At 51.5% G+C, this 25,380-nt stretch overlaps 2 protein-coding genes across 2 annotated transcripts; one reads left to right on the top strand and one right to left on the bottom strand.

Annotated features, from left to right (window-relative positions):
- Nucleotides 1–811: 811 nt before the first annotated feature.
- Nucleotides 812–6,576, bottom strand: LOC135305840 (putative lysosomal acid lipase/cholesteryl ester hydrolase). The gene is made up of 9 exons (XM_064429472.1): nucleotides 6,493–6,576; nucleotides 5,860–6,025; nucleotides 4,999–5,197; nucleotides 4,682–4,791; nucleotides 4,217–4,353; nucleotides 3,668–3,811; nucleotides 3,096–3,167; nucleotides 2,452–2,517; nucleotides 812–2,029 (listed from the first exon to the last, which is right to left on the bottom strand). Exons 1-9 carry the CDS (start codon nucleotides 6,574–6,576, stop codon nucleotides 1,796–1,798), a joined length of 1,212 nt encoding a protein of 403 aa, XP_064285542.1. The 3' UTR covers nucleotides 812–1,795.
- Nucleotides 6,577–12,926: 6,350 nt separating this feature from the next.
- On the top strand, nucleotides 12,927–20,177 carry LOC135305842 (lipase member M-like). Its single transcript, XM_064429473.1, is given in 11 exon segments — nucleotides 12,927–13,002; nucleotides 16,761–16,877; nucleotides 17,176–17,293; nucleotides 17,724–17,922; nucleotides 18,036–18,145; nucleotides 18,363–18,467; nucleotides 18,470–18,495; nucleotides 18,647–18,793; nucleotides 19,261–19,332; nucleotides 19,538–19,603; nucleotides 19,691–20,177. Coding segments are annotated over 11 exon segments (1,200 nt in total). The 5' UTR covers nucleotides 12,927–12,996; the 3' UTR covers nucleotides 19,925–20,177.
- The last annotated feature ends 5,203 nt before the right edge of the window (nucleotides 20,178–25,380 follow it).

Consider the following 25,380-nt stretch of genomic DNA (forward strand, 5'->3'; position numbering starts at 1 on the left):
AGTCATCCTGCATTTTCATTGACATCCATGGCACGAGCACAGTGCAGTCCTGTAAGGTGCTGCTCCAGGGCACGGCCCTGCCGTGAGCACAGAGGAAAAGATGTCATTACAAATATCCTAAGTGAGGCAGCTAATCACTGGCAATCCAGGCAGATCCTATCTGACCTATAGCCTCATTCCTGCGCCCTGGGATTTCCTCACCCTGCCCTGTTTCTGTTGTGGTCAGTTCTGCTGTGAGGGTAGAAAGTGAAACACTTTACAGGTGGTAATTCGAGCAGAGCCAGTCCTGTGCCACCATCTCCAGCCACCTGGATGAAACTCAGCTGCTAAAACCCAACAGCCTGGCTCTGGAGAGCAGCTGTGCTGGGCTCCATACCCTCCTCACCACCCACCTCTTCCCTGCAGGGAGATGCTGGTGGCACCCTGGGCATCTGCCAGCACAACCAGCCACTGGAAATGATCCCTGAGCACGAGGAGCATTGGGCAAGCAGCTCTCCCTCACCTGCACCTGCTAAAAGGTCTGTGCTGAAAACACCCACAGAACCCTGGAATGGTTTGGGTGGGAAGGGACCTCAAAGGCCATCTCATTCCACCCCTTCCACTGTCCCAGGTGGCTCCCAGCCCCATCCAACCTGGCCTTGGGCACTGCCAGGGATCCAGGGGCAGCCACAGCTGCTCTGGGCACCCTGTGCCAGGGCCTGCCCACCCTGCCAGGGGACAATTTCTCCAGAGTTTTAACCTCTAGTTAACAGTACAACCACACAGAGCCCAGTAGACTCTATCCAATTTATTATTATTAATTATTATCATCATCATCATCATCATCATCCTCATCATTACGTATTTGTGGAAAGAGAACCTTATCCTTTTCCCTGCTTGCTCCCAGGCATATTTTAAGAAGGTAATTACACAAACTGGCAAATTTACCATTTCTCCTCTGATCAAGGTATTATGAACAATTTAATGCAGAAGCTGAAAACAGATTTAGGCTCGTTACTGCTTTCCACCACACTCTTCTTCTGTCTCTCTGAGAGGCAGCAAAAGATGGTTTTTGCAGCTGGGTTTGTGCCTCAGAATAGCTTAAAGTGGTGCAAAATGGTATTTCCTGCTAGAGCTTATTGAAACTCCTTTGTGCATAAGTAAGATCATCCAAATCAGCGTGGATCTCAGAAAGGTGTCCCTTTTTTAGTAACGTGGGAGGTTCTCATGGATACAAACCTATGGGCACTCTTCACTGTCACCAGGCAGGACGTTTACAGCTCCTGCCAGCTGTGGAGGAAGGCACTGAGTGCCAGATGTTGGGATTCCTGGTGTGGAAGTGTTGCCAGAAGGTGAATCGAGCAGAATCCATCCACCACGTGGCTTCATCCCAGCAGACCTGCTCCTGTGGGACACCAGCATCCAGGAGGGCACGGAGCTTCTGGCCAGATGTTTGCAGCTGGGAACCCAAGCTCAAGGAGCCCAGAGTCCACAGTGGCCACCAGAAGCCAAGTTCCACTGAACTGGGTGTGAGGGAGGCACGTGGGAGACTCAGGGTGTGAGGGCTGTGCTCAACTTCTGCAGGGACCTCACCCTAGTGAACCTCAATCCAGAAAGCTTCCCCAGTCATTGAATTGCCTGGTCTTCCTCCCTGGCCAGAGTAATATCAATCCAGACCAAGTGTAGCAGTTTATTGAGCTTTTCCCCCCAGTTTTTCTTCTTTTTTTTTTTTCTTTTTTTAATCATTTCCCCCCTCAAGATGAAAGAAGCCCCAGAAGTCATTGAGAATCCAACAATCACTGCCACTGCTCCAGCTCTAGGTGCCCTTCTCCATCAGGTCAAGCATTTCTTTGTAGACCTGCTCGTAGACCTGCTGGCCCCAGAGGAAGTCAAAGTGCACAAATTCGGGGATGTACTTTTTGTAGGCCACGTTGGAGATACGGGGCAGGGTGATGTTCACATCCTCAGGGGCTGAAATCCAGTCCTTGCCCCCATACCAGGCAGCCAGAGGGGTCTTCATGTTCTCCAGCTCATAGAAGGGAGGAGTGGTCTGGAAGACAGGAGGGAGGTAAAGGGCAAGCCAAAAATTCAAAGTCTATCTGGTGGCTGCTTGGAATTTCTTCCTTATCCCAAGGGATAGAAGAGGAGCTATCACCAGGGAGCCTCACTGTGCCTTGGGCTCTTCTTTTCACCAGAAGGTCAAAAACTCATCTGAGTGACTGAGTCACTTATTTTTATTAGAAAGTTACCAACCTGCTTCCTCATACAAAGCAAATTCCACAACTACCATGTAATTAATGGAATCACAGCATGGTTTGGATTGGAATGGACCTCAAACATCACCTTGTCCTGCCGTGGACAGGGGCACCTTCCACTAGCCCAGGCTGCTCCATTCTCCAAATGCAGTCTCAGCCACTGCCATATTTTCATTGCAATATTTATTTTTCTCCTCTGAGCATGGCTCTCTCTTACCTGGTTGTAATGAAGCACGTTGTCACTGCCGTAATCATAATGCTTGAATTCCCCTGTCTGATAGAGCTGGAAAAGGAGAGTTATGTTTATTATCCACGCATTGGAGGGGGCTCTAACAAAGATAAAACAGGTGACAGGGGACTGCACTGCTCCCTCCTGCCACCAAGGCTCAGGGAACCCATTTTTACACCTGGTGCTGGATTTTGGGAGGAGGGCCCAGCCCCAGGAAGATCTCAGTGAGGAAACCCGCGGGGAAGAACCAGGTGTACAGCCAAGAGCCTCAAAGGAGACACGGATCAGACCTTTGGGCAAGTTTTTTGTGTGTTGTGGTCAGTGCCAGCAGCAGAAGGACGTGAGTAGAACATTTTCAGTTTGTATCATTAGTGGTCTTACTGACCCTCAGCCTTCTGGCATCTGACCCTCAGATGACTCTGGCATCTCCTGTCCTGGTTTATCACCAGCCTTTGTTCCACCTCCACCTCCTACAAGCCCCAAGGACCTCTTTTGTGGGAATAAATATCTTCATCTGCAGCGGTGTTTCAGGGCAGATTTCCTCCCTCTCCCTTACACGGCCCTGCAGGGGGAGCAGTGGGGGATTGCTCCCAGCCCCTGAGCAGAGGGAGGAGAACACGAGGTGGTGTTACCTGGCGCCAGTGCAACATGTTTTTTAGGGATGTGGAGTCAGGGTAGCGGGCCAGGTAGACATCCATGCGGCTCTGCAAGAAACCATCAGAGAGGTTTATCCTCTGCCCCCCAAAAAATTCACATCAGAAATAAACCAAACCTGTTCAGTAACCACACCAGCCTCAACCACGCAGAGCTGCAGAGCCCCCTGCAGCAAGCTGGGCAATTCCCATGGCAGGAGCCTGCCTGCTTCCCAAGGCAAAGTAAGGCTCCATACCCCGTGCTCAGGATCCTTTTGCAAAGACAAAGCTCAGCTTGTGTAGCTCTATGTGTTGTTCCTAATACATTTCCTGCTTGGAATAATAAGGAATACACCTATGCTTTACTTGAGAAACCCCCACCCTGGTGCCTCCAGCCTGAATTTTTCTACCAGCCAAAGATGTGGAAGGCCATGTGAAGGAAGCAGATGGAGAGCTTGGGCTCGGACAGTGAGAAAGCGCATCTCTTGAGAGGGAAATGGATCTTTTGAGAGGGAAGTCGATCTCTTGAGAGGGAAATGGATCTCCTGAGAGGGAAGCTGCAGTGTACATACCACGTTCAAGCTGTTGGTAAACCCGCCGGGCAGGTAAAAGACCAAAGAGCACACGGTTTTCAGCATGGGGTAGATGCACATTCTGGAAATCACTTGCTTCAGGACCTCACCCTTATCAAAGACCACTGTCTGTCCTAAAATGATCTGTGGAAGTCAGAGGGGTGTATCAGTGGGGTGTATCATGCTCTTTTTTGCCTCAAGGTGCTCCCCACCTCTATGCTCACCCCCCACCTCTTTGCTCACCCCTGAAAGTTGCTGACAACTTTGCTGTCCTTCATCATTTTGGCTTTTCAGAAAAGGCCACGGCCCTGGAAGAGCCCTGACCTTCCTAGGAGAGGTTTCTCCCGGGAGAAGGGACCCAAAACCAATTCCTGTTAATAGTTCTGTGATTAAGGCTGGGCAGGAAGATGATTTGCCTGCCCTCCAGGCTCACAGCACACACACAAACCCCCAGAGCGGGGAGGTGGAGGTGATGTACAAGCCCTGCGTGTCTCAGGTGACCTTCCCAGCCCCTCGCCTCCTCACACCTGTCCTGTGGTGAGGACACACCTTAATCAGCACCTCGGGGAGGTCGAACACCCTCACCAAGGGGGACTTCATGTTCGAGTTCACCGTGATGGGAGCCAAGGCGAAGAACATCTTGATTTTGCGATCCAGTTCGGGGATGGATGAGAAGGCAATGAAACCTGCGTGAGGGAGAAGGAAGCAGACCCTGCCCTGTTGTTCCTGTTGTTTCTGAGGCAGCTGTTGACTTCCAGGTGTGTGTGCCCACCAGAAGGGCCCTCAGAGGTGGCTCTAGCAGGTCGGGCTCTGGCAGCATAAGATAAGCATGAGATAAACTCGGTTTGGGGCTGCCAGAGCTCAAAACTCTTCTGCTAAAGCAATTACCTGCTCTTTTCCCTTTTGTGGTTTGGGCCTGGACATTTCCCTCCCTGACCAAGGTTTTAGGAACACTCCCAGACTGGGGGTGCACAGCTGATGTGACTCTGCCAGGCCTGCTCTCCTCCTCAGTACCTATGGTGGTGCCTTGGGAATAAGCCACGTAGTACAACTGCTCCTGCCCCGTTTTCTCCAGGATGTAGTTGATGGACGCTGGAAGGTCATACATGGCCATCTCATGGAAGCTGCAGGGGAGACAGGCACATGACAAAATCACCCTTGCTGACCTTGCCACGGCTGCTTGGGTGTGGGCAAGAGCTTTGGCAGCAACAAGCAACCCAGTTTCTGCCCACTGGCAGAGGGTGTGACTGCCAGGAGCACCCCTCCTCCAGCCTGCAGACACTGCTGGGGGTACCAGGGACCTGCCCACCCTCCAGTTTCACGGAAAATACCTGTAAGCTGAGTATTCCTGCTGGTGGAACTCAAACTCCTGGTGTTTCCGTGACCAGCTGTTCCCGCGGCTGTTCCCGATCCAGACGTCGTAGCCAGCGTCGGCGAGGATGAAGCCCAGGCTGGTGTTGGGCAAGTTGGTGACCCAGTTGCTTCCCTCCAACACCAGGCCGTGCTGCAGGAGGACCACGGCCTTTGGAGCTGGAGGAAGAAGAGGAGGAATCATTTTCTGTGACCACGAGCAAAATCAATCCCTCACATCCAGGTATTGCTTTGGCAGCACCCCCTGGGAGGTGACACCAGGGCAGAGACACTGTCCCCTGTCCTCAGCCTCTCTGGGGAGGTGTTTTTGAAGAAGGCCAGGGCAGAGACTGGAAATATGAGGGTTTTTTACATTTATTTGCCATGTACATGACAAGAACTGGGCATCACCCCAGCACTGCTTTGAAGCAGGGGGCTCAGTGCAGAACAGGAAGATCCCCAGATGGTGAGAGGGCACTGAACTGGACACAGGAAGGATGCAAAATAGTGAGATGGCATTGGATTGGCCGCCTGGTTTGGTTTCCTTTCCTGACTAATGGCTTTTTCCTGCTCCACTCTCTGCTTTTGAGCTGATGTAAAACCTGGGGCAAGATTTCTCTGCCCCATCCATCCTCCTTCCTCTCAAATCCTCTCAGAACAAGGTCAGCATGGTGGGCACCTGCATTTCTTCTGCTCCAGAGGCTGTTTGCCTGGTTTTCCCTGCAGGGACAGCTGCCTCCTGGAGGACCCAGCCCCAGGTGAGGTAGCCTTGGCCGTGGCTGCTCCAGCCCAGCAAAGCCCTCAGGGTGCCAGGGCCAGGCAGAGCTCCCTGTGCCACTTACCAGGGCAGAACATGTTGGATGCCTGCGCCCCTGCCTTGTGGGAGAGGCTGAAGCTCTCTGGGCTGTCTCTGCCGTGGGGGATCCTCTGCAGGGTGAGGTAATATCCATCCTGTGTCACCACCTCGTGCTCCTCGTAGGGGTACCCGTGGTACCGCACAATTTCGCCCTGTGGGGAGGGAAGGACAGCATGGGACAGTGCCCAGGGAGGGAGGGTCTCTGTCCTCAGGGGTGGCAGGGCTTGGCTGGGCAAAGCCATGAGTGCTGGTGGTGACTCCAGGGGGAGGGTTGGCTCAGGACCTCCCAATGTCCCTTCCACCAACGCCGGGGCGATGCCATGACTCCAGCCAGAATTTTTGGCAGGTCTGGCTAAGAACTGTCACTTTTTGTGCTGCAGTCAAGAGCAGGGCAGCACAGACAGCCAAACTCTGAGCCTGAGAGGGCTGTTCTGACCAAACCTGCTGACTTGGATCGAAGCCTCCCCCCCACCATAAATCTCCTTGTATGTAAGAGCAGGGAGACAAATATCTCATAAAATCCTGGTGTCAATCCTCAGTGAAGACACACAGAGCCCGTGGGTCTTGCACAGATCATGTGGATAACTTGCTCAACCAAGCAGGAAAAGAATGGACTTACAACATCCATGGACACCTCGGGGTTCTCTTCTGACTTTTCAGCAAGGAGCATGAAACAAGAAATGGTGAGGAACAGCCACATCATGGTGCTCTGCAAAACACAGTCAAAACATTGAGACACTTTGCTAGAACTGATGCAGAAGCTGGGGGGAATTCTCTTGATGTGCACTGCACTTCCACCAGAATATAAACCTGGCCCCTCCATGGGGTGAAATTATTCTAAACCAGAAGTCCTCTAATTCTGAAAATGGCTCATTTTGCTAATCTTGAACAAAGCCAGAGTCCAAATTCCATCACATTTTAATCCCACGTTCTCCATCAGGCTCTCCTATTCAGGAACATGCACAGGTACAGGTAAATCTGTACATGCCTGGGCAAACCTGGTTTTCAAGGAGGTGATTATAAATTATTCATGTAAAATAATTTCTTGGATAGTTGGAAGAATAGGTTGTTTTGTTCCACTGACAGCTGTACCAATGAGGAGTAAACCACCCAATTTTAAGTTGCAGGGCCATGTTCTTAAGAAGAAATCAAATAATGTGCTTTGCTTGGCTTCTCCTTGTGGCTGAGAAGGACCCTGGGATACCCTTGGCTTGTTTTTGCAGACCTGAGTGAAACACCATCTCAGGAGAGCCCTGTTCCTCCTGGGAAGGGTTTTGGTGTCTGCTTCGGCTTGTTCCTACCACAAAACATCTCCCTGCTGTTTATCTCATGGAAACAGGATCACAGAGTGCTCTGGGTGGAAAGGGACCTTAAAATCATCTTGTTCCAACCCTTCTGCCGTGGGCAGACGGGTAAATTTGTTGGAGGTGACAAATTTGCAGCAGAAATACTCCCTCAGCTACTTAGAGGAGCAAGACCCGATCTCCCCCCCGGGAGATGCCACCGCCACCCTGAGCCCTCCTTGTGTCGCCTGTCGCTGGGCTCTGCACTTGCTAATTCAAGGGCGAGCCTTCAGCAGAGCCAGGAGAGGCTGGACACATTTTTGTGGCGCAGCGTCAGGAGAAGGGCATGCAAATTCCAGGGCAGAGCCTTGCCCGGGATGGATGGCCCTTTCCTCCCGGCAGCCAGCCTGGAAGGACATCCCCTTTGTGAAATGCTCATGGTAAATGCTGTTCATCCCAGCAGATCTGGAAGAACCCTCGGCGACACCCCAGCGGTGCAGCAGGGTGGAAGACTCCTCTTTCAGCACGGTGCTGACCCCTCTCCAAGCACTGCCACCCTCCTCTCCGAGCAGAGCAATTTTTTTGGAGCCGCGGCTCCCGGGGGAGCGCTGCTGTCCCATCCCCGCGGCTCTCCCAGCCCCGTCCCGCTGTCCCCAGGGAGGGATGGCACCAAGCAGGAGGGATTACCGTGGCTGTCCCCGCTGTCCCCCGAGCAGAAGGTCGCTGCTGCCTGGGCACGCCGCTCGCATGGGGCTGCTCTTCCCTCTGCTCCGAGTTCGGGAGCGCCGGGAGCCGCCACCCCCTCTGATCCCTCCTCCCACGAAGGTGTCATTTACCTGCGGGCAGATTCCCTGCCTGGGAATGTTCCCGTGGCGCTGGGAAGAGCTGGGAGCTGTGACAAACGGGTTGGTTCCAGCCGATGCAGTCACTGGGCACCGGCCGTGACCTCTGTGAAGCCCAGGGTGGGCGCTCCGGGCTCGGACCTGCTCCGGGACCGGCCCTGGTGCCAGGGGATGCTGCTGGTGCCCCGGGAGTTGAGGGCTGAGTGGGGCCAGCCCAGCTCATCCCACCAAACTCCACTGGGAAAGCTCCTTGTGGCTCCTCCTGGCACGGAATGAGCCTGAAAATGCAGAACCTCCCAGGCCCAGTAGTGACTTCAGGGGGTCCTCAATTTAAAAAAAAAAAAAAAAAAAAAAAAAGAAAGAATGAAAAATAAATCCATCCCCAGAGAGGGAAGGAGCTGAGGATGGCGATCTCACATCTTGCCAGGCTTCCCCTCTTGCCAGCTGGTGATGCCTTTGGCCAGGAGCTGCCTGCTGCCTGAGGAGGTCCCTGCAGGGATGGGGACAGGTCACACGAGCTCTGGGTGTCATTTCTGGCACCTCTGCACTCCTTGCCCAGGTGCCCTCTCCTTGCTGCAGGGCCGTGGTGCTGAGCGTGCAGCCCGTGGGACCCTGCATCCCTCCTGCAGCCCGACCTGCCAGGGCTGGTCCAGCCACGCTTGCTCAAACGCAGACAGGCTTTGGAAAGCCTCAGCAGCTCCACCTCTACCTGCAGCTCTCATGACTGCTCTTTACTAGCTGGAGGCAGTGCCAGAAGCCCTCCCAGCTGCCTCACCCTCAAATAAGCAGATGCTCAGAGAAGAATCTCATTTTTCCCCTGCAGGGAGAGGAGGAAAGGTGGAAGAACAGGATCAGGTATGCCCAGATGAGAAAAAAGCCACTCCCTCTTCCTCCCAGCACCGACAGAATTTGGCTTCCTTTTGGGGACAGGGCATCAGAAAGGCTCCTGTGGCCACTCCTGGTCCTGGCAACAAGTTTAGGGCCACATCAGTGGGCAGCCCCCCAGGGTGAATCACTGCACAGCCTATTAAGGCACGAGCAAATCAGAAAAAATAAAAAATCTGGATAAAAATTAAGAGTTCTGAGCCAAGCTCATTCCATAGGTTTCAACAATTATTTTATTTCCCTGCAACAATCACCCACTGAAAGGCATGGGGAGAGGAGGGGATTGCTGGAAAGCAGCCAGAGGGGGAACACTGAGCTGCTTTCCCACCTGCTGCTGCCAGGACAGGACTGGTGTGACCAGGATGGGAGCCCTGGGAGGGAGCATCCCCCACACAAGGGACCTGAGACCTCCTGCCCCACACTGCTTTTATCTCAGGAAGCTTTTCCTAAATTTCCTTGCTCTTCAGCTTGCTGCTGGCTGGCCATGTGGGCACTGAGGTCTTGTGCTGGAGCCCTGGCTGCTGGGAATTTCAGACTTTCTGTGCTGCCAGGCACTGACCCCTAGAGAACACTGCATTGACCTGAGGCCATGGAGAAGGCTTCCAGAATGGAATGATAGAACTGGGATTGTGGGTGTGGAGTTTGGATAGAAGTGTGCAATATCACAGGGTGGGAAACTTAGAGTTTAAAGGTCTAGAATACAGTAATATATGTAAAGGAAGATGGAGGTTTTAAGGTGGAGGCTGGTCCTCCTTCTTCACCACCTTCTTCACCTTCTTCTCCATGGGTCTGGGTGGTTTTTGTGTAATTGGATACAAAAGTCCACACTGCAGACAATGAGTGGTTGATTATTGGGTTAAAAGTAAAAATAATTCAGGTGTCATTTCTTAATTGGACAATTTATCCTTAAAAAGCCTTGCAGAGAGAGAGATGGGGCTCCATTTTTAGTTTGTTAAAGTGCTGTAGAACTCAGGGTTTGTGAGACTGTAATGTAGGTAAGAGCTAATAAACATCTGAGTCCAAACAAGAAATACCATCTCAGGATTTAATCCCAATCCTGGCAAAAAAGAAGTTAAGACTCGACAGTCTTGGAGCAGTCCCTGTCCATGGGATGGTGCTCTCCAAAGGAAACAGGACAGCCTGGGCAGCAGAGGGTGCTGTGAAAGTGCAGGTGAGGCAAAGGAGCTCCTGTCCAACCCCTCACAGAAAGTGTGGAGGTTTAGTGCATGGAGAAACCCCAAACCCAACAAACCCCACGTCTCTTGAGCATGGGGTGGTTGTGTGGCCTGGCCATGGCCACCCGGGGCTCTGTGGGGATGGAGCTCTCTCCTGGGGGGAGATGGAAATCACTTTCAGCTGATTATAAAGGTTTTTGGTGTTCCTTCTCTTACAGAGCAGGTGGGATGTTCCTTTCTGTGTGTGCAATCAGTGCTGCTGAGTTTAATTTAGAGAGAAATTTGGGCTCAGGTTTCCCTGCTTTGTCAGTAACAAAATGTAAAGTCTGCTGGTGAAAAAATCCCACCCAACCCCAAAACCACAGGCCACCCCTGTCTCTGGTTTGCTTTTGATGCCTTGAGAAGGCTGACCTAGAGCAGAGGATGGACAGAGTTAAAGAATAAAGAAGGGATTTATTAAAAGGATTTCCTCAATGGATCCACCTTGGGCAGCACAAGAGCCCAGCCAGGGCTGCACCCAGGATGAACCAAAATGGTCACAAAATGGACACCCGGTCATGGAGTCTGTCACTGTGATCAGTTCTGCTCCATTTGCGTATTGGAGTTAATTGTCCAATTACAGTTTTAGCCCATGCAGTCCCATCCTGCTTGTTTTTCTCTCTTCAGCTCACGTTGTTTGTGCTCTTGGGCCTGAGATCTGGATCATTGGTCCTTGGTCCCCAGCTAGGGCAGGAATTGTTTTGTTTCCCTGCTCTGTGCAGAGAGCTCACCACCCCTTAATGTGTAGCTCAGAATGACACACTGAAGCAGCACAGAATCTGAAAAATATAAAAGCTAAACCTGAGGCATCACTTTCCTCCTTTGTCACCAGAGGGCCAAGCAAGGCTCTGTGCTGAGCTCCCTCCCACCTGATCTTTTTACTGCTCCTGTCTCTAAACCCCTCCCCACCTTCCCTCTGGAGCTATTTTGCAAACCACCACAGGTCAGGGGTGGAAAGACTTCATGGGCTTCAAGAAGAGGCAATTGTCCCTTGGGTGCTGGGCTGGAGTGGCAGGGAAGGGAGAGGTGGCTGTGTCACTGCTGCTCCCAGCCCTGGACATGGATATTCCAGGCTCCCTTCCCACCTTGTGTCCCCTCAGTGTCTCTCAGCTCTCTTGTATTTTTGGGGTGCCCAGACGAAGGAAGGAAATTAAGAATCTGACTCCATGTTTTCTCAGAAGGCTGATTTATTATTTTATGATACTATATTATATTAAAGAATACCATACTAAACTATACTAAAGAATACAGAAAGGATACTTTCAGAAGGCTAAAATAATAATAATGAATCTTGTGACTCTCTGCAGAGTCTTGACACAGCTTGGCCATAATTGGCCAGGGAGTCAAAATAATTCATAGCAGAAACCAGTGGAACAATCACCTGTTGGATAAACAATCTCCAACCACATTCCAAAGCAGCAAAACACAGGAGAAGCAAATGAGATAATTATTGTTTTCCTTTTTCTCTGAGGCTTCTCAGCTTCCCAGGAGAGAAATCCTGGCAAAGGGATTTTTCCAGAAAATATGATGGTGACACAGCTCCTGCTTTGTGGGGGAAAACTGTCCTGGCTCCAGCTGTGGTTGTCCTGGCTGTTGGCCATGCCCATGCTGGTGAGGAGTTCACAAGTGGGATGTGCTGAGAGGGATTTGTGCCAACACAACTTGTGCTGCCCTGGCTGAGAGGAAAAGCAGAGGGCTTGATGTTTTCTGGAGGTTTTCTGGATCTGCCAGGCAAACATCTGAGCCTGTCCAGCCTGTGGACAGCTGGGGGATCCCAGCCTGCCCAGGGCTGCCCTGCTCACACTTTTCAGGCTGTTTCCTTGAGCACAGCCAGGCTTTCTGTGCCTCTGGGGCTCTCTCTGTGCCTCTCCAGCCCCGGTGCCTCTGGCACCCCTTTGGGCAGGGGAATCAGCCATTGGCTCTGTTGGACCAGCCCAGCCTCTCCTTGCACCTTGGCCTCGGCCTCCACCCACCTCCTCTGGGCTCCTCCAGTGTGGGGTGTCCCTTTAGTCCCTGGGATCCCAAATCTGGGTTCTGCATGGGGATGCAGCCTCCCCAGTGCCATGCTGAAGAGATTATCCAGTGTGGGGGTGTCCCTTTAGTCCCTGGGAACCCAAATCTGGGTTCTGCATGGGATGCAGCCTCCCCAGTGCCATGCTGAAGAGATTATCCAGTGTGGGGGTGTCCCTTTAGTCCCTGGGATCCCATATCTGGGTTCTCAATGGGATGCAGCCTCCCCAGTGCCAAGCAGAGGGGATTATGTGATGTGGGGGTGTCCCAGTAGTCCCTGGAAACCCAAATCTGGGTTCTGCATGGGATGCAGCCTCCCCAGTGCCATGCAGAGGGGATTATCCAGTGTGGGGGTGTCCCAGTAGTCCCTGGGATCCCAAATCTGGGTTCTCAATGGGATGCAGCCTCCCAGTGCCAAGCAGAGGGGATTATCCAGTGTGGGGGTGTCCCAGTGGTCCCTGGGGTCCCAAATCTGGGTTCTCAATGGGATGCAGCCTCCCCAGTGCCATGCAGAGGGGATTATCCAGTGTGGGGGTGTCCCAGTAGTCCCTGGGGTCCCAAATCTGGGTTCTCAATGGGATGGAGCCTCCCCAGTGCCATGCAGAGGGGATTATCCCCTCCCAGGCCTTGCATGTGCGACACATCTGCTGTCCTGAGTGGAGCAGAGGGCCAGGTATGGAGTCATCCTTCCCAGAAGTGGCCCAGCCTGCCCAGGAGGAGAGGCTCAGGAGGTGGGGCAGGGCTGGAGAAATAAAGGGGGAAGACCTAGGGAGAGCTGTGGGCTCGGCTTGTCCAGAGAGGCACGGAGGGAAACGGGGGTTTGGGGAGAGGAAGGACCTCTGAAGGACCCAGGAAGGCTCGTCAGGCTTCCTGCAAGCCTCTGAGGGAGATGAAGGTGAGCCTGGAGGCCAGAACTGCTTGTGAGGGCACGGGGGCCAAAGGCAGACCTGGCCTAGCCCCTGTGGGCATCCCTGCCCACGTCCTGGTGGGATCTTTGCTGCATTCTGGGGAGAAGGAGAAGGTCTGAGCATCCCAGCAGCCTGTCCCTGCTCTGGTGGCAGCAGGGGACACTGGGGACAGCGCTGCAGGGAACCACAGCCTGCAGGTTGTGAGCTGGGCTGGGGAGAGGTTTTGGGGAGCATCCCCCGAGCCGCTGGGCTCTGGGGTGGTGGGAAGGAGCAGGTGACCTCCCAGGATCACTGGAATAATGTCAAAGGCCCAAGCTGTAGTAGCAGGGAAGCTGAGGGAGAAGACTCTCATAATTTCTGCTGGTGGAGGCTGTCCCTAGGTCAGCCTGAAGATTAAGCCTACTTTGTTCTCTGGGATTTCTCAGCAGGGCTTTTGCTCTCTTTTCTCAAAGGAATGCCCAACTTTGCCTCGTCAGGTCCATGCCTGGTGCTGCCTGAAGGGTCAGCCAGGGCAGGGAACTCCTCACCCAGCATTTTGCCACCTCTCTGTAGCTGTTACCAGACCACATCCTTCCTCCAGGACCTCGGCTGGGTGTGGGGAACAGCACCCAAAGGCCCCAAAATTAAATAGAGCTCTTGCAAAGTGCCTCATCCTGCTCTTTCGTGCCAGCATTTAAACCCGGGAAGAAGCCCAAACAATAATTCTGCTGGTGAAAACCACAACAAATGTGTGTCTATCCAATCCAGAGGTGTTCTGCACTGACAGAGGAAATATTTTGCTCAGCAGTGATACCACCCCAAACCAGGGTGAGCAGGAGGCTGGGATGGAGATGGAGACCCCAAAGGTCCCTTCCCACCACCACTGCTCTCCTGGCAGGAGGAGAGGTGGTGGGGCTGGACAACATGCTTGAAGGGGCCCACGGCCTCAGAGCCATCGTGGGGGGCTGACTGTCACCCCTGCCATGGGAGATTTGCTGTGCACCCTGTGGATTTCCCCTCTCAGGATGTCCACACTGACAAATTCAGTCAGTGTCACGTGCAAGTGGCATTTCTTCCTCCTCTCCTGGGTGAGATTTGCCCTTTTCTTTTCGTCCCAGCCCTGTCCCTGAGCCTCGTGCTGACTTGCAGAGCTGACAGGTTACCAACAGGCACCTGCACCTGGAGAGCCAGGATGAGCAGTGCCTGGAAACACCAGAGCACAGACAGAGCAGCTGGAATCCCTCTGCCAAGGAATGCCAAAAATGCCGTCCCAGCTGGGGGACACCACAGGACCTGTGTGTTCCTGGCGATGGGGACACATCCAGACTTTGGGATGTGGCTCTTTGCTGCTGAGCTCCTGGGGTTTGGGGTGCAGGGTCTGAACCCCTGGGCTGTGTGGCTGGGGGGGGACTGGCTGTTGGTGGACAAGTCCCAGCCCCTCTGGGTGTCCTTATAAGCCAAGATCTGCTTCCCTCAGTGCCACCAACCCCCCTGGCTGCATGGAGGGCTCGAAGCAGAAGGTCAGGTTGGTGCTCTCCTGTTCTCCTCTTCTCCTTCTAGCCCAGGCTATGGCTGAAAGGAAGGATTCCAGCTGATTTGAGAGGTGTTATTACCATTCCAGCTCGCATTTGATGCGTGGAGAACTTGGTGGTTAGGCATTTTCCTGGGTCTTCATCCATTTTGGCTCTGTGACAGGGCTGGGGTGCATTACCCAGGGCTGGTGCCTGGGGAGCAGCAGCTTTGAGGACGAGCTCTGCTGTTATCCACCCTGGCTGCCATGCCCAGGGACCCATCCTTCCCTCTCTGCCACTCTTGGGGTGCCAGGAGGAGCTGCTTCTGTCACTGCTGAGTGCTGCCAGTGCTTTCCTGACACCTTTGTGGCACAGCTTGTCACGGCCACTGAGGTGTGCCACTATAACATTTGGGTGACACTGGGGTGGGCAGCAGAGCCTTGGGTGTGGAGGTGACCTCCAGCAGGAGGGACAGCTCCGTGCCACAACTCAGGAGATGGGAGAGGGGTGTTGAGAGGAGGAAACTCTCATCACGAAATGTGTAGGAACCACAGAAACCACAGGCAGAAAGGAAAGTCCTGCCTCATTTTTGGCTGACACGCCACAATTTTACAGAAGAAAATAACCAAAGAATGACTGGAACAGTTGTATTTCCATTTTAAGATATTGATGAAGTGGCTTACCTTTGAAAGCTGCTTCTAGCTCTGGGGAGAGTAAAGCTGCTAAAGAATAAAGAGCGTATAACATTTATATTGCAGTTATAAGAGAGAATGCTTGAGGTTTTTTGCCTAGATGGATTTTCATCCTTCCAAACTCACTTAGAAAATACTTTCTTTTTCCTGCAGAGCCGACTGGATGTGTATATATCTAATTTCCCAGACTATACATCAGTAAAAATGTGTGTGGGCTGTTGCTGGCCATGGAGCAGTGGAAGGTCCCTTGCAGGTGGTGAAGTGCAGATCGAAGGGAGATGGACCATGGGCACAGAATTTGGCAGGTATTTGACTCCTCTCTGGACAGCCCCAAGGGAAAGAAGCTCTTTCCTAAGTGACAAGCTCGACCAGAGGATGCAATTGGTGTGAAACTCCTGTGGGTTTAGCAACAAGAAAACAGCACTGGGGATCACATTGCTCTATCTGGCATCTCCTGATCCCTGAGCAGGCCTGGCTTCTCCATCCCCTGTAACCCCCAGTGCTCAGTGAAGTGGTTATTTCAGCAGTTGGCCAGGCTCTGATGTCCCCAGGCATGGCCTGCATGCTTTCCCTGTGTCTGTGGGCAGCTAAGCTGGGTGAGGAGCTGGCCACTGCAGCTTCTGCTCCCTGCTGCCCTCTCCATCTTCATTCCACAGGCAGCTTGAGGGGCTACAGGACTAAAAGCCCCTAAAAGAGGTGACTTGCACTGAGTCCAGCCTGCAGTTGTGGTGTTGGGCAGCTGGGCAGGACAAAGGGAAATCAGGTTTAGCAATGTGGTTTGCTTGGGGCTCCAAGAGCAATCCAACCCCTCCTTCCCTCAGCCATCACAGCAGCTTAATCCCAGGACATCCCTTCTCACCTGCATGTGGAGATGGAGGCACCGAGGTGCTGGTGGTGGGCTTGAGCTCGGAGCAGGGCTTGCGTTGGCACTTTGTTTTTGAGTGAGAGGGAGTTTTTGTTGTGCCCACACGGCGCTCTGCTGTTTTCCTGAGCAGCCCAGGAAAGCTTTCCATGCAATAAGGCTACTGGGAAAACACACTCTGGGAGACAGAGAACCATTTTAGCTCCTGTAAGAGATCACCAGGGAACTGGGCTTTGCTGGATGAGTCCTTGAGTCTGGAATGCCTTGGGCTGGGTGCTGTGGGTGGCAGGGCAGCCCAGGAGCAGCTGGTAGGGAGCTGTAAAGCACCCAAGGCAGGGATGGAGCAGGGAAGCTCCTGCAGGATGGAGGTCTGGCATGACCCCTCCTCTTTAGAGGAGCATTCTTGCCCTGAAATGCTTTATCTGAAAGCTAAGGATTTCCCTGAAGCACCCTGATGCTTTTCCCAGGCAGGGGGTGGAGGGAGGCCACTTGTCCCACACTGCACTTACAGCTGGACTAGATGAGAATGGCCACCATGAGAGGCTTGGGGTGGGCTCCAAACTGCACAAGGTGCTGCAGACACCTGCTCCCTGTGGCAGCATCAGGCTTTGGCTGTGCTGCCAGGCTGCTGGGGCTGCACAGTGCTCCTTGTGCCCCTGGAGCACCCACAGCCCTGCTCACCCAGCCCCCTTATCCCCCAGGTGCTGTGGGCAGGCCAGATGTGGCTGCTGCTGGTGGCCCTGTGCCTGGCCCAGGGGCTGGAAGATGCCATCCCAGATGCTGAAGCATTCCACAACCCTGAAATATTCATGAACATCGTAAGTGCTGGGGGAGCACCTCACATCTCCATGGGCATGCCCAAAGTCCTTCCTGAGGGACCAGCTGGGCTCACCCCTTCCCTGCATCTGCACCTGGCCTCTTTGAGGGGCTCAGGGCATCAAAAATCTCCCATATTTACATTGCTGGCACTCATTTCACGCCCTCATCTTGAGCTTGGCCTCTCCCTGCTCTCTGATTCCTTCGGGTGCAGGTGACACCGGGGGACACCACGTGGGTGGCAGCAGTGGGTGAAGCTGAGGCAGGCACAGGGTCACTCTCTGCCCTCTATCCTTGCAGAGCCAGAAGATCCTTTTCCATGGCTATCCCAGCGAGGAGTACGACGTGATGACAGAGGATGGCTACTTCCTGAGCCTCAACAGGATTCCCCACGGCAAGGGCGGCGCGGGGCTCGCAGGTGGGCTCAGCCTCACCCAGGGGCCACCAGCTGTGACCCTGGCCCCTGCCCAGGTGCAAGAGGAGTGCCTGTGCCTTCAGGCATGGTTTGGGCAGCTGGGAGAGGGGTGAGGAGTTTCTTTCTGGCTGCCTTCAGGAGCTCAGTGTTGTGTTTTAGTTCACCTGAGATGGGGCAGCGTGACGCAGCAAAGCCTCAGTGGCTCTTTCCCTGCAGCAAACCCCTGCTCCAAGGTCCAGGCTCAGGGCCTGGGGTGGCAGAAGCTCCCCAAACACAAAAAAGCACCAGCATAACCAGGGATATAATAATGGGATATAATAATGGGAGAAGGGAACATTTAATGTGCAGCCTGCAGAAAATAGCATCACGACGTACAGTGGTGTTTTATTTCCATATGGGAAAGGTGTCTTCTTCTGTCAACTCCCTCTTTCAGGACCCAGGACCCCCGTGCTGATAGTGCATGGGTTTTGCCTGGATGGTGGTGACTGGGTGGACAATTTGCCTGAGAACAGCCTGGCTTTCATCCTGGCGGACGCGGGACACGACGTCTGGATCGGGAACAACCGGGGCAGCAGCTGGTCCCGCCGGCACCGCAGCCTCTCCGTGGCCTCCGAGGAGTTCTGGGACTTCAGGTCAGGGGGCCACCAAGGACAGCTGGGCTGCAGGGCTGCCAGTGCTGAGCCCCTGGTGTCCCTGGGTGGTTGGGAGGTGGGAATCTCCGCCAGGCTCTCCCTTTGCCACGCAGCTTCCACGAGATGGCCATGTACGACCTGCCGACCATGGTGGGCTTCATCCTGATGCAAACGGAGCAGGAGCAGCTGTTCTACGTTGGCCACGGTCAGGGCAGCTCCCTGGGTGAGTGACATCAATGTCCATCCCAAGCTGGATGCTGCTGGGAGCTGCTGTCCCCTTCTGCCTTCCCAGCCTTCTGCATGGAGGGGTTTGCCACGTCCTGCCCGTCCATCCCGGGCTCTGCTGGCATCCAGGAGCATTTTTTGGTCAAAAACCCCCTCAAACACAGGGCCTGGGGTGAGCTGGGGTTTGTGTTGTGTGCTCTTATGCTGCTTTTCAGGTTTCATAGCGTTTTCCAGCTTGCCACATCTGGCCAGGAAAATCAAACTCTTCTTTGCCCTGGCTCCTGTGTACACCTTCCGCCATGCCCAGGGCCCGGTGCTAAAGCCTTTCTACCAGACCTGCTGCTCAAGGTACAGGAGGTGTTTGTGGGTTGTTACTGCCAAAATCCTGGGGCTTCTGGCAACTCCTGCCCCCTGCATTGCTGCTGTGTGCTGCTCCTGCACCTGCGGCGGGCGCTGGAGCTCCTAGCATCATTCCTAGCATTTCCTTGTGCTCCTGCAGGAGATGTTTGGAACCAGAGAGCTGGTTCTGGTGCCAAGGAAGGAGAAACTGCTCCTGGTTGAGTACTGCAGCAGTCTTCTAGTGGCTGAAATATGTGCCAACAGTATCTTCCTTGTTGGAGGATTCGACAGGGACAACTTGAACACTGTGAGTGCACCAGGCTCTCCAGGTCACATTAACTATCACCTGGAGATAGTTAATGAGACACAACAATGAGTATAAACCCCCAAAATAAGGTGTGAAAGGCAGTGGTTATTTGGAGATTTCCTGCAGTGGGGTGGGGGTGTTAAACCTCATGGTAAGAGAGAATCACTCATGGTCTTGTCTCTTAGGGAAACTGCTGCCTCATTTTTGGCTGACACACAACAAGTTTGCAGAAGAAAATAACCAAAGAATGACTGGACCAACTGTATTTCCATTTTAAGTGTATTTCCATTGATTAAGTGACTTACTTTTGAAAGGTGCTACTAGCTCTGGGGAGAATAAAGCTGCTAAAGAATAAAGAGCGTATAACATTTATATTGCAGTTATAAGAGAGAATGCTTGAGAGTTTTTGCCTAGATGGATTTTCATCCTTCCCAACTCACTTAGAAAATACTTTCTTTTTCCTGTAGAGCCGACTGGATGTGTATTTATCTCATTTCCCAGACTATACATCAGTAAAAAATCTTCTGCACTGGGGACAGGTATAGATTCTGATTTTATAACTATTTTAACTTTCCTTTAATCTGTGAGTGTGGCATCTCCAAATGCTGCTGGAAACAGGTCAAGGAGGTAGAATCAAAGCTAAGATATAAAAGGGCTTTTTAAGCTGCTGCACCAAGGTGTCTCTGTCTGGGGGGGGCTGATCCAGGATTTTACCTGGATTAACCCTTTGCCTCTGCCTTCCAGACTGCAAAAACCGCCGAGTTCAAGCAGTTTGACTACGGGCTGAGAAACATGGAGAAGTACAACCAGGTGAGGGGGCTGGCTGGGATGGGGATGGGGGAGCACACCCCACCCATCAGAGCCCCCAGGTAACAGGAGTGCTTTCCCCCTTTTCAGCTGAGGCCTCCCTTTTACCAGATCGAAGCCATGAGGGTGCCGGTGGCCCTGTGGAGCGGGGGGCAAGACTGGGTCACTCCCCCTGAGGAGACCCAGCGCTTGCTGGCCCGCCTCACCAACGTTGTGCACCACGAGCACTTCCCCAAATGGAACCACTTCGACCACCACTGGGGCCTGAACGCCCCAGAGCACTTGTACCAGCAGATGGTGGCCATGATGGAGGAGAATCCATGAATCCATCCGTGGATCCATCCATGGGTCCATCCATGGATCCATCCGTGGATCCATCCATGGGTCCATCCATGGATCCATCTGTGGATCCATCCATGAACCCATCTACGAATCCATCCATGAACCCATCCATGAATCCATCCATTAACCCATCTATGAATCCATCCATTAACCCATCCATAGGTCCAACCATGAACCCATCCATGAATCCATCCATTAACCCATCTATGAATGCATCTATGAATCCATCCATAAACCCATCCATCAATCCATCTGTGAATCCATCCACGAATCCATCCATAAATCCATCCACAGATCCATCCATCAATCCATCCATGGATCCATCGATGAACCCATCCATGAATCTATTGATGAACCCATCCATCCATGAATCCATCCATAAGTCCACCCAGCCATGAATCCATCCATGTATCCACCCCTAAAACCATCCATGAATCCATTGATGAACCCATTCATTAATCCCTCCATCAATCCATCCATGAATCCATTGATGACCCCATCTATGAATCCATCTATCCATGAATCTATCCATCTGTGAATCCCTCCATCAATACCTCCATCAACCCATCCATGAATCCATGAATCCATCCATAAATTCATCCATACAATAATTCATGAATCCATTCTCCATCCATCCATCCATCCATCCATCCATCCATCCATCCATCCATCCATCCATCCATGTGCTGCCCCAGGATGGAGGAGCTGCGTGTTCCCATGTGCCTTGGGTTTGTGTGAGGGATGCCCTAAGTAAAAATGTCCCCTGTCCCCCTGTTCCATACTGATTTAAGGCTTTTCAATGCAATGCTGTGATTTCTGCCTGCCCTCCGTGTCTGTTGAGATTGCAATAAAGTCTTGCATCAGAGCCCTTGGCTTGCAGGAGATCTGCTGTGTTGGGGTTTTCTTTCCAGCTTTTGCAGGCTCAGAGCAATCCAAGAGTGAAACTTTACTCCAGGAATCGAGCACATGCTGTGGTTTGTGGGTTTAGGCACAGGAGGGGAGGAGAGTGACCCTGGGACAGCCACTGGTGGAAAGAGGGGGCTCTGAGCTGGGCACAGCTGGCAAAGGGCAGAGGAGCAGGAGATTCTCCTCACCAGATCCTCCCCACTGCAGAGAGTGGAGTTCAAACCTGGTGATTTGCTGGTGATGAAATATGCCAGGAGAGGCTGAGCCCTTTCTCACCTCACAAATCCACCCAATTATCCCTCTCCAACCACATGGTTTCTTGCCAAGCTTTTCTTGCTCATCCTGTTTAGCTCCTTGCTGTTGAAATGAAAAGGAAAGTTATGACTAGAGGAGTAAATTTCAGGCACTCTGTTTATCCTGAAGAGGTTAACTCCTTACTGACTCTCTGGAATCCAAGTTACAATATTTTTTTCCTTACATTTGTGCTGCATTAAACAGGGCAGGAACTGGTAGTGCCATGACTTAGTTTCAGGTTCTGGGGACATCTGGCAAAGCTGAGCATCTCACTTTCTGGGTTCCACCTTATCAGCAGGACTCCTCAGAGAAAAAAAACCCTGCAATCCCCAAAGCCATTCCTCTGCCAGCTTGTAGGAGCAGAGCAGCCAGCACCAGGATGGGTGAGTCCTCTGCAGGTGCCTTTCACCTTGCCAGGGATGGGAATGGCAGAGTATTGCCAGAGGCTGGCACCAGAAAACTCATCTGCATCCACAGGGCAGCCTTGGTGTGGCCCAGTGACCAGGACTGAGCTATTTCTACCTGGTCAGCAGCTCCAGGACTCTGGAGAAAAACCTCGGTGTGAAAACCTGACCGGGTGGATGATGAGAAACAGCAACTCAAGGTTTTCCAAGGAACAGACACCAGCATCTCCCCACCTCCCTGATGACTGCCCAGACACCAGAGCCACCCATCAGGTGAGGTGCTCAGCCCTAGCAGCCCCATCTATTTATCACATGGGATTCACTTATTCTGTTTATTGCATATTCTTTATGACAGACAAACCTCTGCCATAAATAACATGCAATAAACAGAATAAATGTCTGTTACATGTGCTGGCCAGCAGCTGTTTGTGGAGCTGTGCAGGATTCTGCCTGCAAGTCCCCGCACGTGGCAGAAGACACCCACAGCAGAAGGTTTTAGGACCTCCAATCCAAAGAAAATAAAAATGCTGACGGTCTGGGAGGATTAAACCTCAGTGGGATTAATTTGCAACCTCTGCATCCCCCGCCTTTTAATAGAGAGATAAATATGTTTAAAGGATAAAGCATTGCTCTCTAACCCAAACTGACGTCAGCTGAGCAGCTTGTGGGGCTGCAAAGCTGGGCTCAGGGCATCGATCCTCCTGAGGAAGGCATCTGGTGGTGCCACCAGCACCAGCACCAGCCACACTGGGGTCTCTGCACAGCACTGAGCCCACCCAGGGCTCCTCAAAGATATTCCAACCCCTCACCTGCATCTGGAGAGGGAAAGGAAAAGGATTGAAGTCAATCTGTCAATAGATTGGTTAATTACAGGTTGCCAGAAGTAAGGAGTTGGCACACGGGGCTGTTGCCAGCGATTTGCAACACGATGCTGGGACTGGTGAGGGCAGGTCACGCCCGTGTTTGAGGCTGCGCCTTCAACAACACCTTCAAGCACCTTTTCCATGGAAAAGAAAGCCGGGCTCCTGTTCCACCCCCAAAACTGTGAGGACCTGGAGTCCTGGCCTCTGTTTTATGTTGCTTCCCAACGCTTTCACACAAAAGTCAACCTGCTCACGGAATCAGAGAAGCTCAGCAGCCGAGGGCCAGCAGGTCTGGCTGTCACTGCTGCCACACCAAACCTGGCCCGCTCTCCCAGGAGCCCGGGGGCAAAAGGCTGTTTGTTTGTTTGTTTGTTTATTTAGCCTTTAATCTGGGGACGTGTTTGCCTGCCAGCCAAGGGACAAACGTGCTGACTCAGCAGGCTGGGGGGTCTGGCATGGCACAGCTCCAATGACCCTGTCCCACTGGGAATGACAGGGGGCATGGAGTGACAGGGGGCATGTGATGTCCTCATGGAATGACAGGGGACATGGGATAACGGGGGGCATGGAATGACAGGGGACATGGGATGACAGGGGACACGGAATGTCCTCATGGAATGACAGGGGACATGGAATGACAGGGGGCATGGGATGACAGGGGGCACAGAATGTCCTCGTGGAATGACAGGGGACATGGGAAGACAGGGGACATGGAATGACAGGGGGCACAGAATGTCCTCATGGAATGACAGGGGGCATGGGATGACAGGGGACACGGGATAACAGGGGACACAGAACGTCCTCGTGGAATGACAGGGGGCATGGAATGTCCTCTCCCTCTGCAGGGTGGTGACGGCCTCAGTGCCATTGTCCCCTGAGGTTCCTGGTGCCTTCCCAGTGCTCCCAGCAAGGGACAACAGGCCAGACTGGGCAGGGTGGCAGCCCGTGGTGGCAGTGGCACGGGACCTGTCACAGGAGCAGTGGTGGGGACAGGTGAGGGCCCCCTCCAGCTGGGATGGGACCATTGGGCTGCCAGGCACTGATGGAAAACAGCACATGGGAAAACCCTGACTGGGAATTTGGGATTTTTGGTGCTTCCCAGCTGCTTGGGTGCCCATTGGGGATTGCTGTGTCACCCTGGGGTGTCCCCTCTGTACCCTCCTGACCCCAGGGGACGATCTGGGGGTTCTTCACTCATTTATTTCTACACCTTCTGGGCCCTGCCATGTGCCACGAGTCTCATCTGCAAATGTCTCCCGCTGCTGGCAGCTGATTTATTTTCATTTCAGCCAGGATTTGGGTCACAGCTTTGTTTCAGGGTTTTGAAAGGGAAAGAAAATATTTAGGCACAGGAAAAAGAGACAAAGCAGTCAAGGCTATGCCCTTTTTCCCCATGGCAAAATACCAAGTGAAGCCGAATTTTAAAATTTGTTTTTTGGCTTTGGGCAGATTGTTTCTGCAGAACTGGCAAGAGACTTTAAGAAAAAAAAAAAAAGGAGATGTGTTTAAACAGGATTAACTTAAGCAAGAATTTGTACTACAGAAAGATGCTTAGAGAATCTCTTAAAGACAGAAAAGCAAACAATATCCAAATCCAATAATCTGATCACCCGATAAAATTTACAAGCAATTTTCTTAGCAGAGAGAAGAGTATTTACTGGAAATGGATGGTCTTGAAGAAACTGAATAAACAGATTAGGTGAAGAGCATTACCTAAAAAGACAATTTTACAGAAAGCTTCTTGGAATGAGGCAGAAGCTACATACTTAGGGAAAAAAATGGGTGAAAAAAAGAACTAAATAATGAATTATTTACAGAAACCAACGTGGCTTTGTGACAGGAAACTGTAATGAATGCAAGCTTCTTTTCATAAATAAATGCCATTAGATTTTCATTTTGCTGGCTGGCTTTGCCCTTCAGAGGAGAAAGGCTGAGGACAGGGCGGTGAGGGAAGCAGCAGGGGAGCAAACACGTCGTGGCTCAGACACCCAGGGAAGGTTCCCCCAAAGGCCACTGCAGGGGTCAGCAAGGCCAGCACAAGGACAGCCAGCAGCAGGGAGGAAGCTCTGTCCTGCACTTCTGCCAAGCAAATGAGAGCCAGGAATTCTGATATATAGTAATATACCAACAACAGAAATTTATATTATATTATATTATATTATATTATATTATATTATATTATATTATATTATATTATATTATATTATATTATATTATATTATATTATCTATTAATATAGCATATACAATATATAATATACTATATATAATATTATATATACAATATATTACATATTAATACATATAAATTATATTTTATGTATTTTATAAAAGATAAAATATAATTATAGATAATATAGAATTATATATTATATTTTATATACTATACATATTATAATAGTATATATTATATAAAATACAATATATAATATATAATATATATATTATATAATATATACAGTATATATTATATGATCATAATATATATAATTTAAATATAATGTAATATATGATATATCATATTATATGATATATAATATTATATGATATATAATATAGTATAGTATAATATAATATAATATAATATAATATAATATAATATAATATAATATAATATAATATAATATTGTAATGTAATATTAAAATATATAAACCCACAGCAACACTTGGAATGGCTGCTCTCCCCCAAATTTATTTCCTGGCCTCCCCCAAGCCTCTGACTGATCTACTCTGCTCTTCAGGGTGATGCAGATCTTCCAGGGAATTTTAAAGGAAGCCTGACAGACTGAAAATCTGATCGTACTCCAGTGCATGATTTTGAGTAATTTCTCCACAAAATATTGCTTTGCCTCACAGCTGGATTCTCCCTCCCTGAAAGAAGCTCATTCTTCTTTATCAAGATTTTCTGGGTCTCAGGATTTTAGCTGACAGAAACAGCCAAATTTTTTATTGCTGTAAAATAACAGCCCTTC

Source organism: Passer domesticus, chromosome 8 (genome assembly GCF_036417665.1).
Source record: "Passer domesticus isolate bPasDom1 chromosome 8, bPasDom1.hap1, whole genome shotgun sequence".
NCBI classification, from domain to species: Eukaryota; Metazoa; Chordata; class Aves; order Passeriformes; family Passeridae; genus Passer; species Passer domesticus.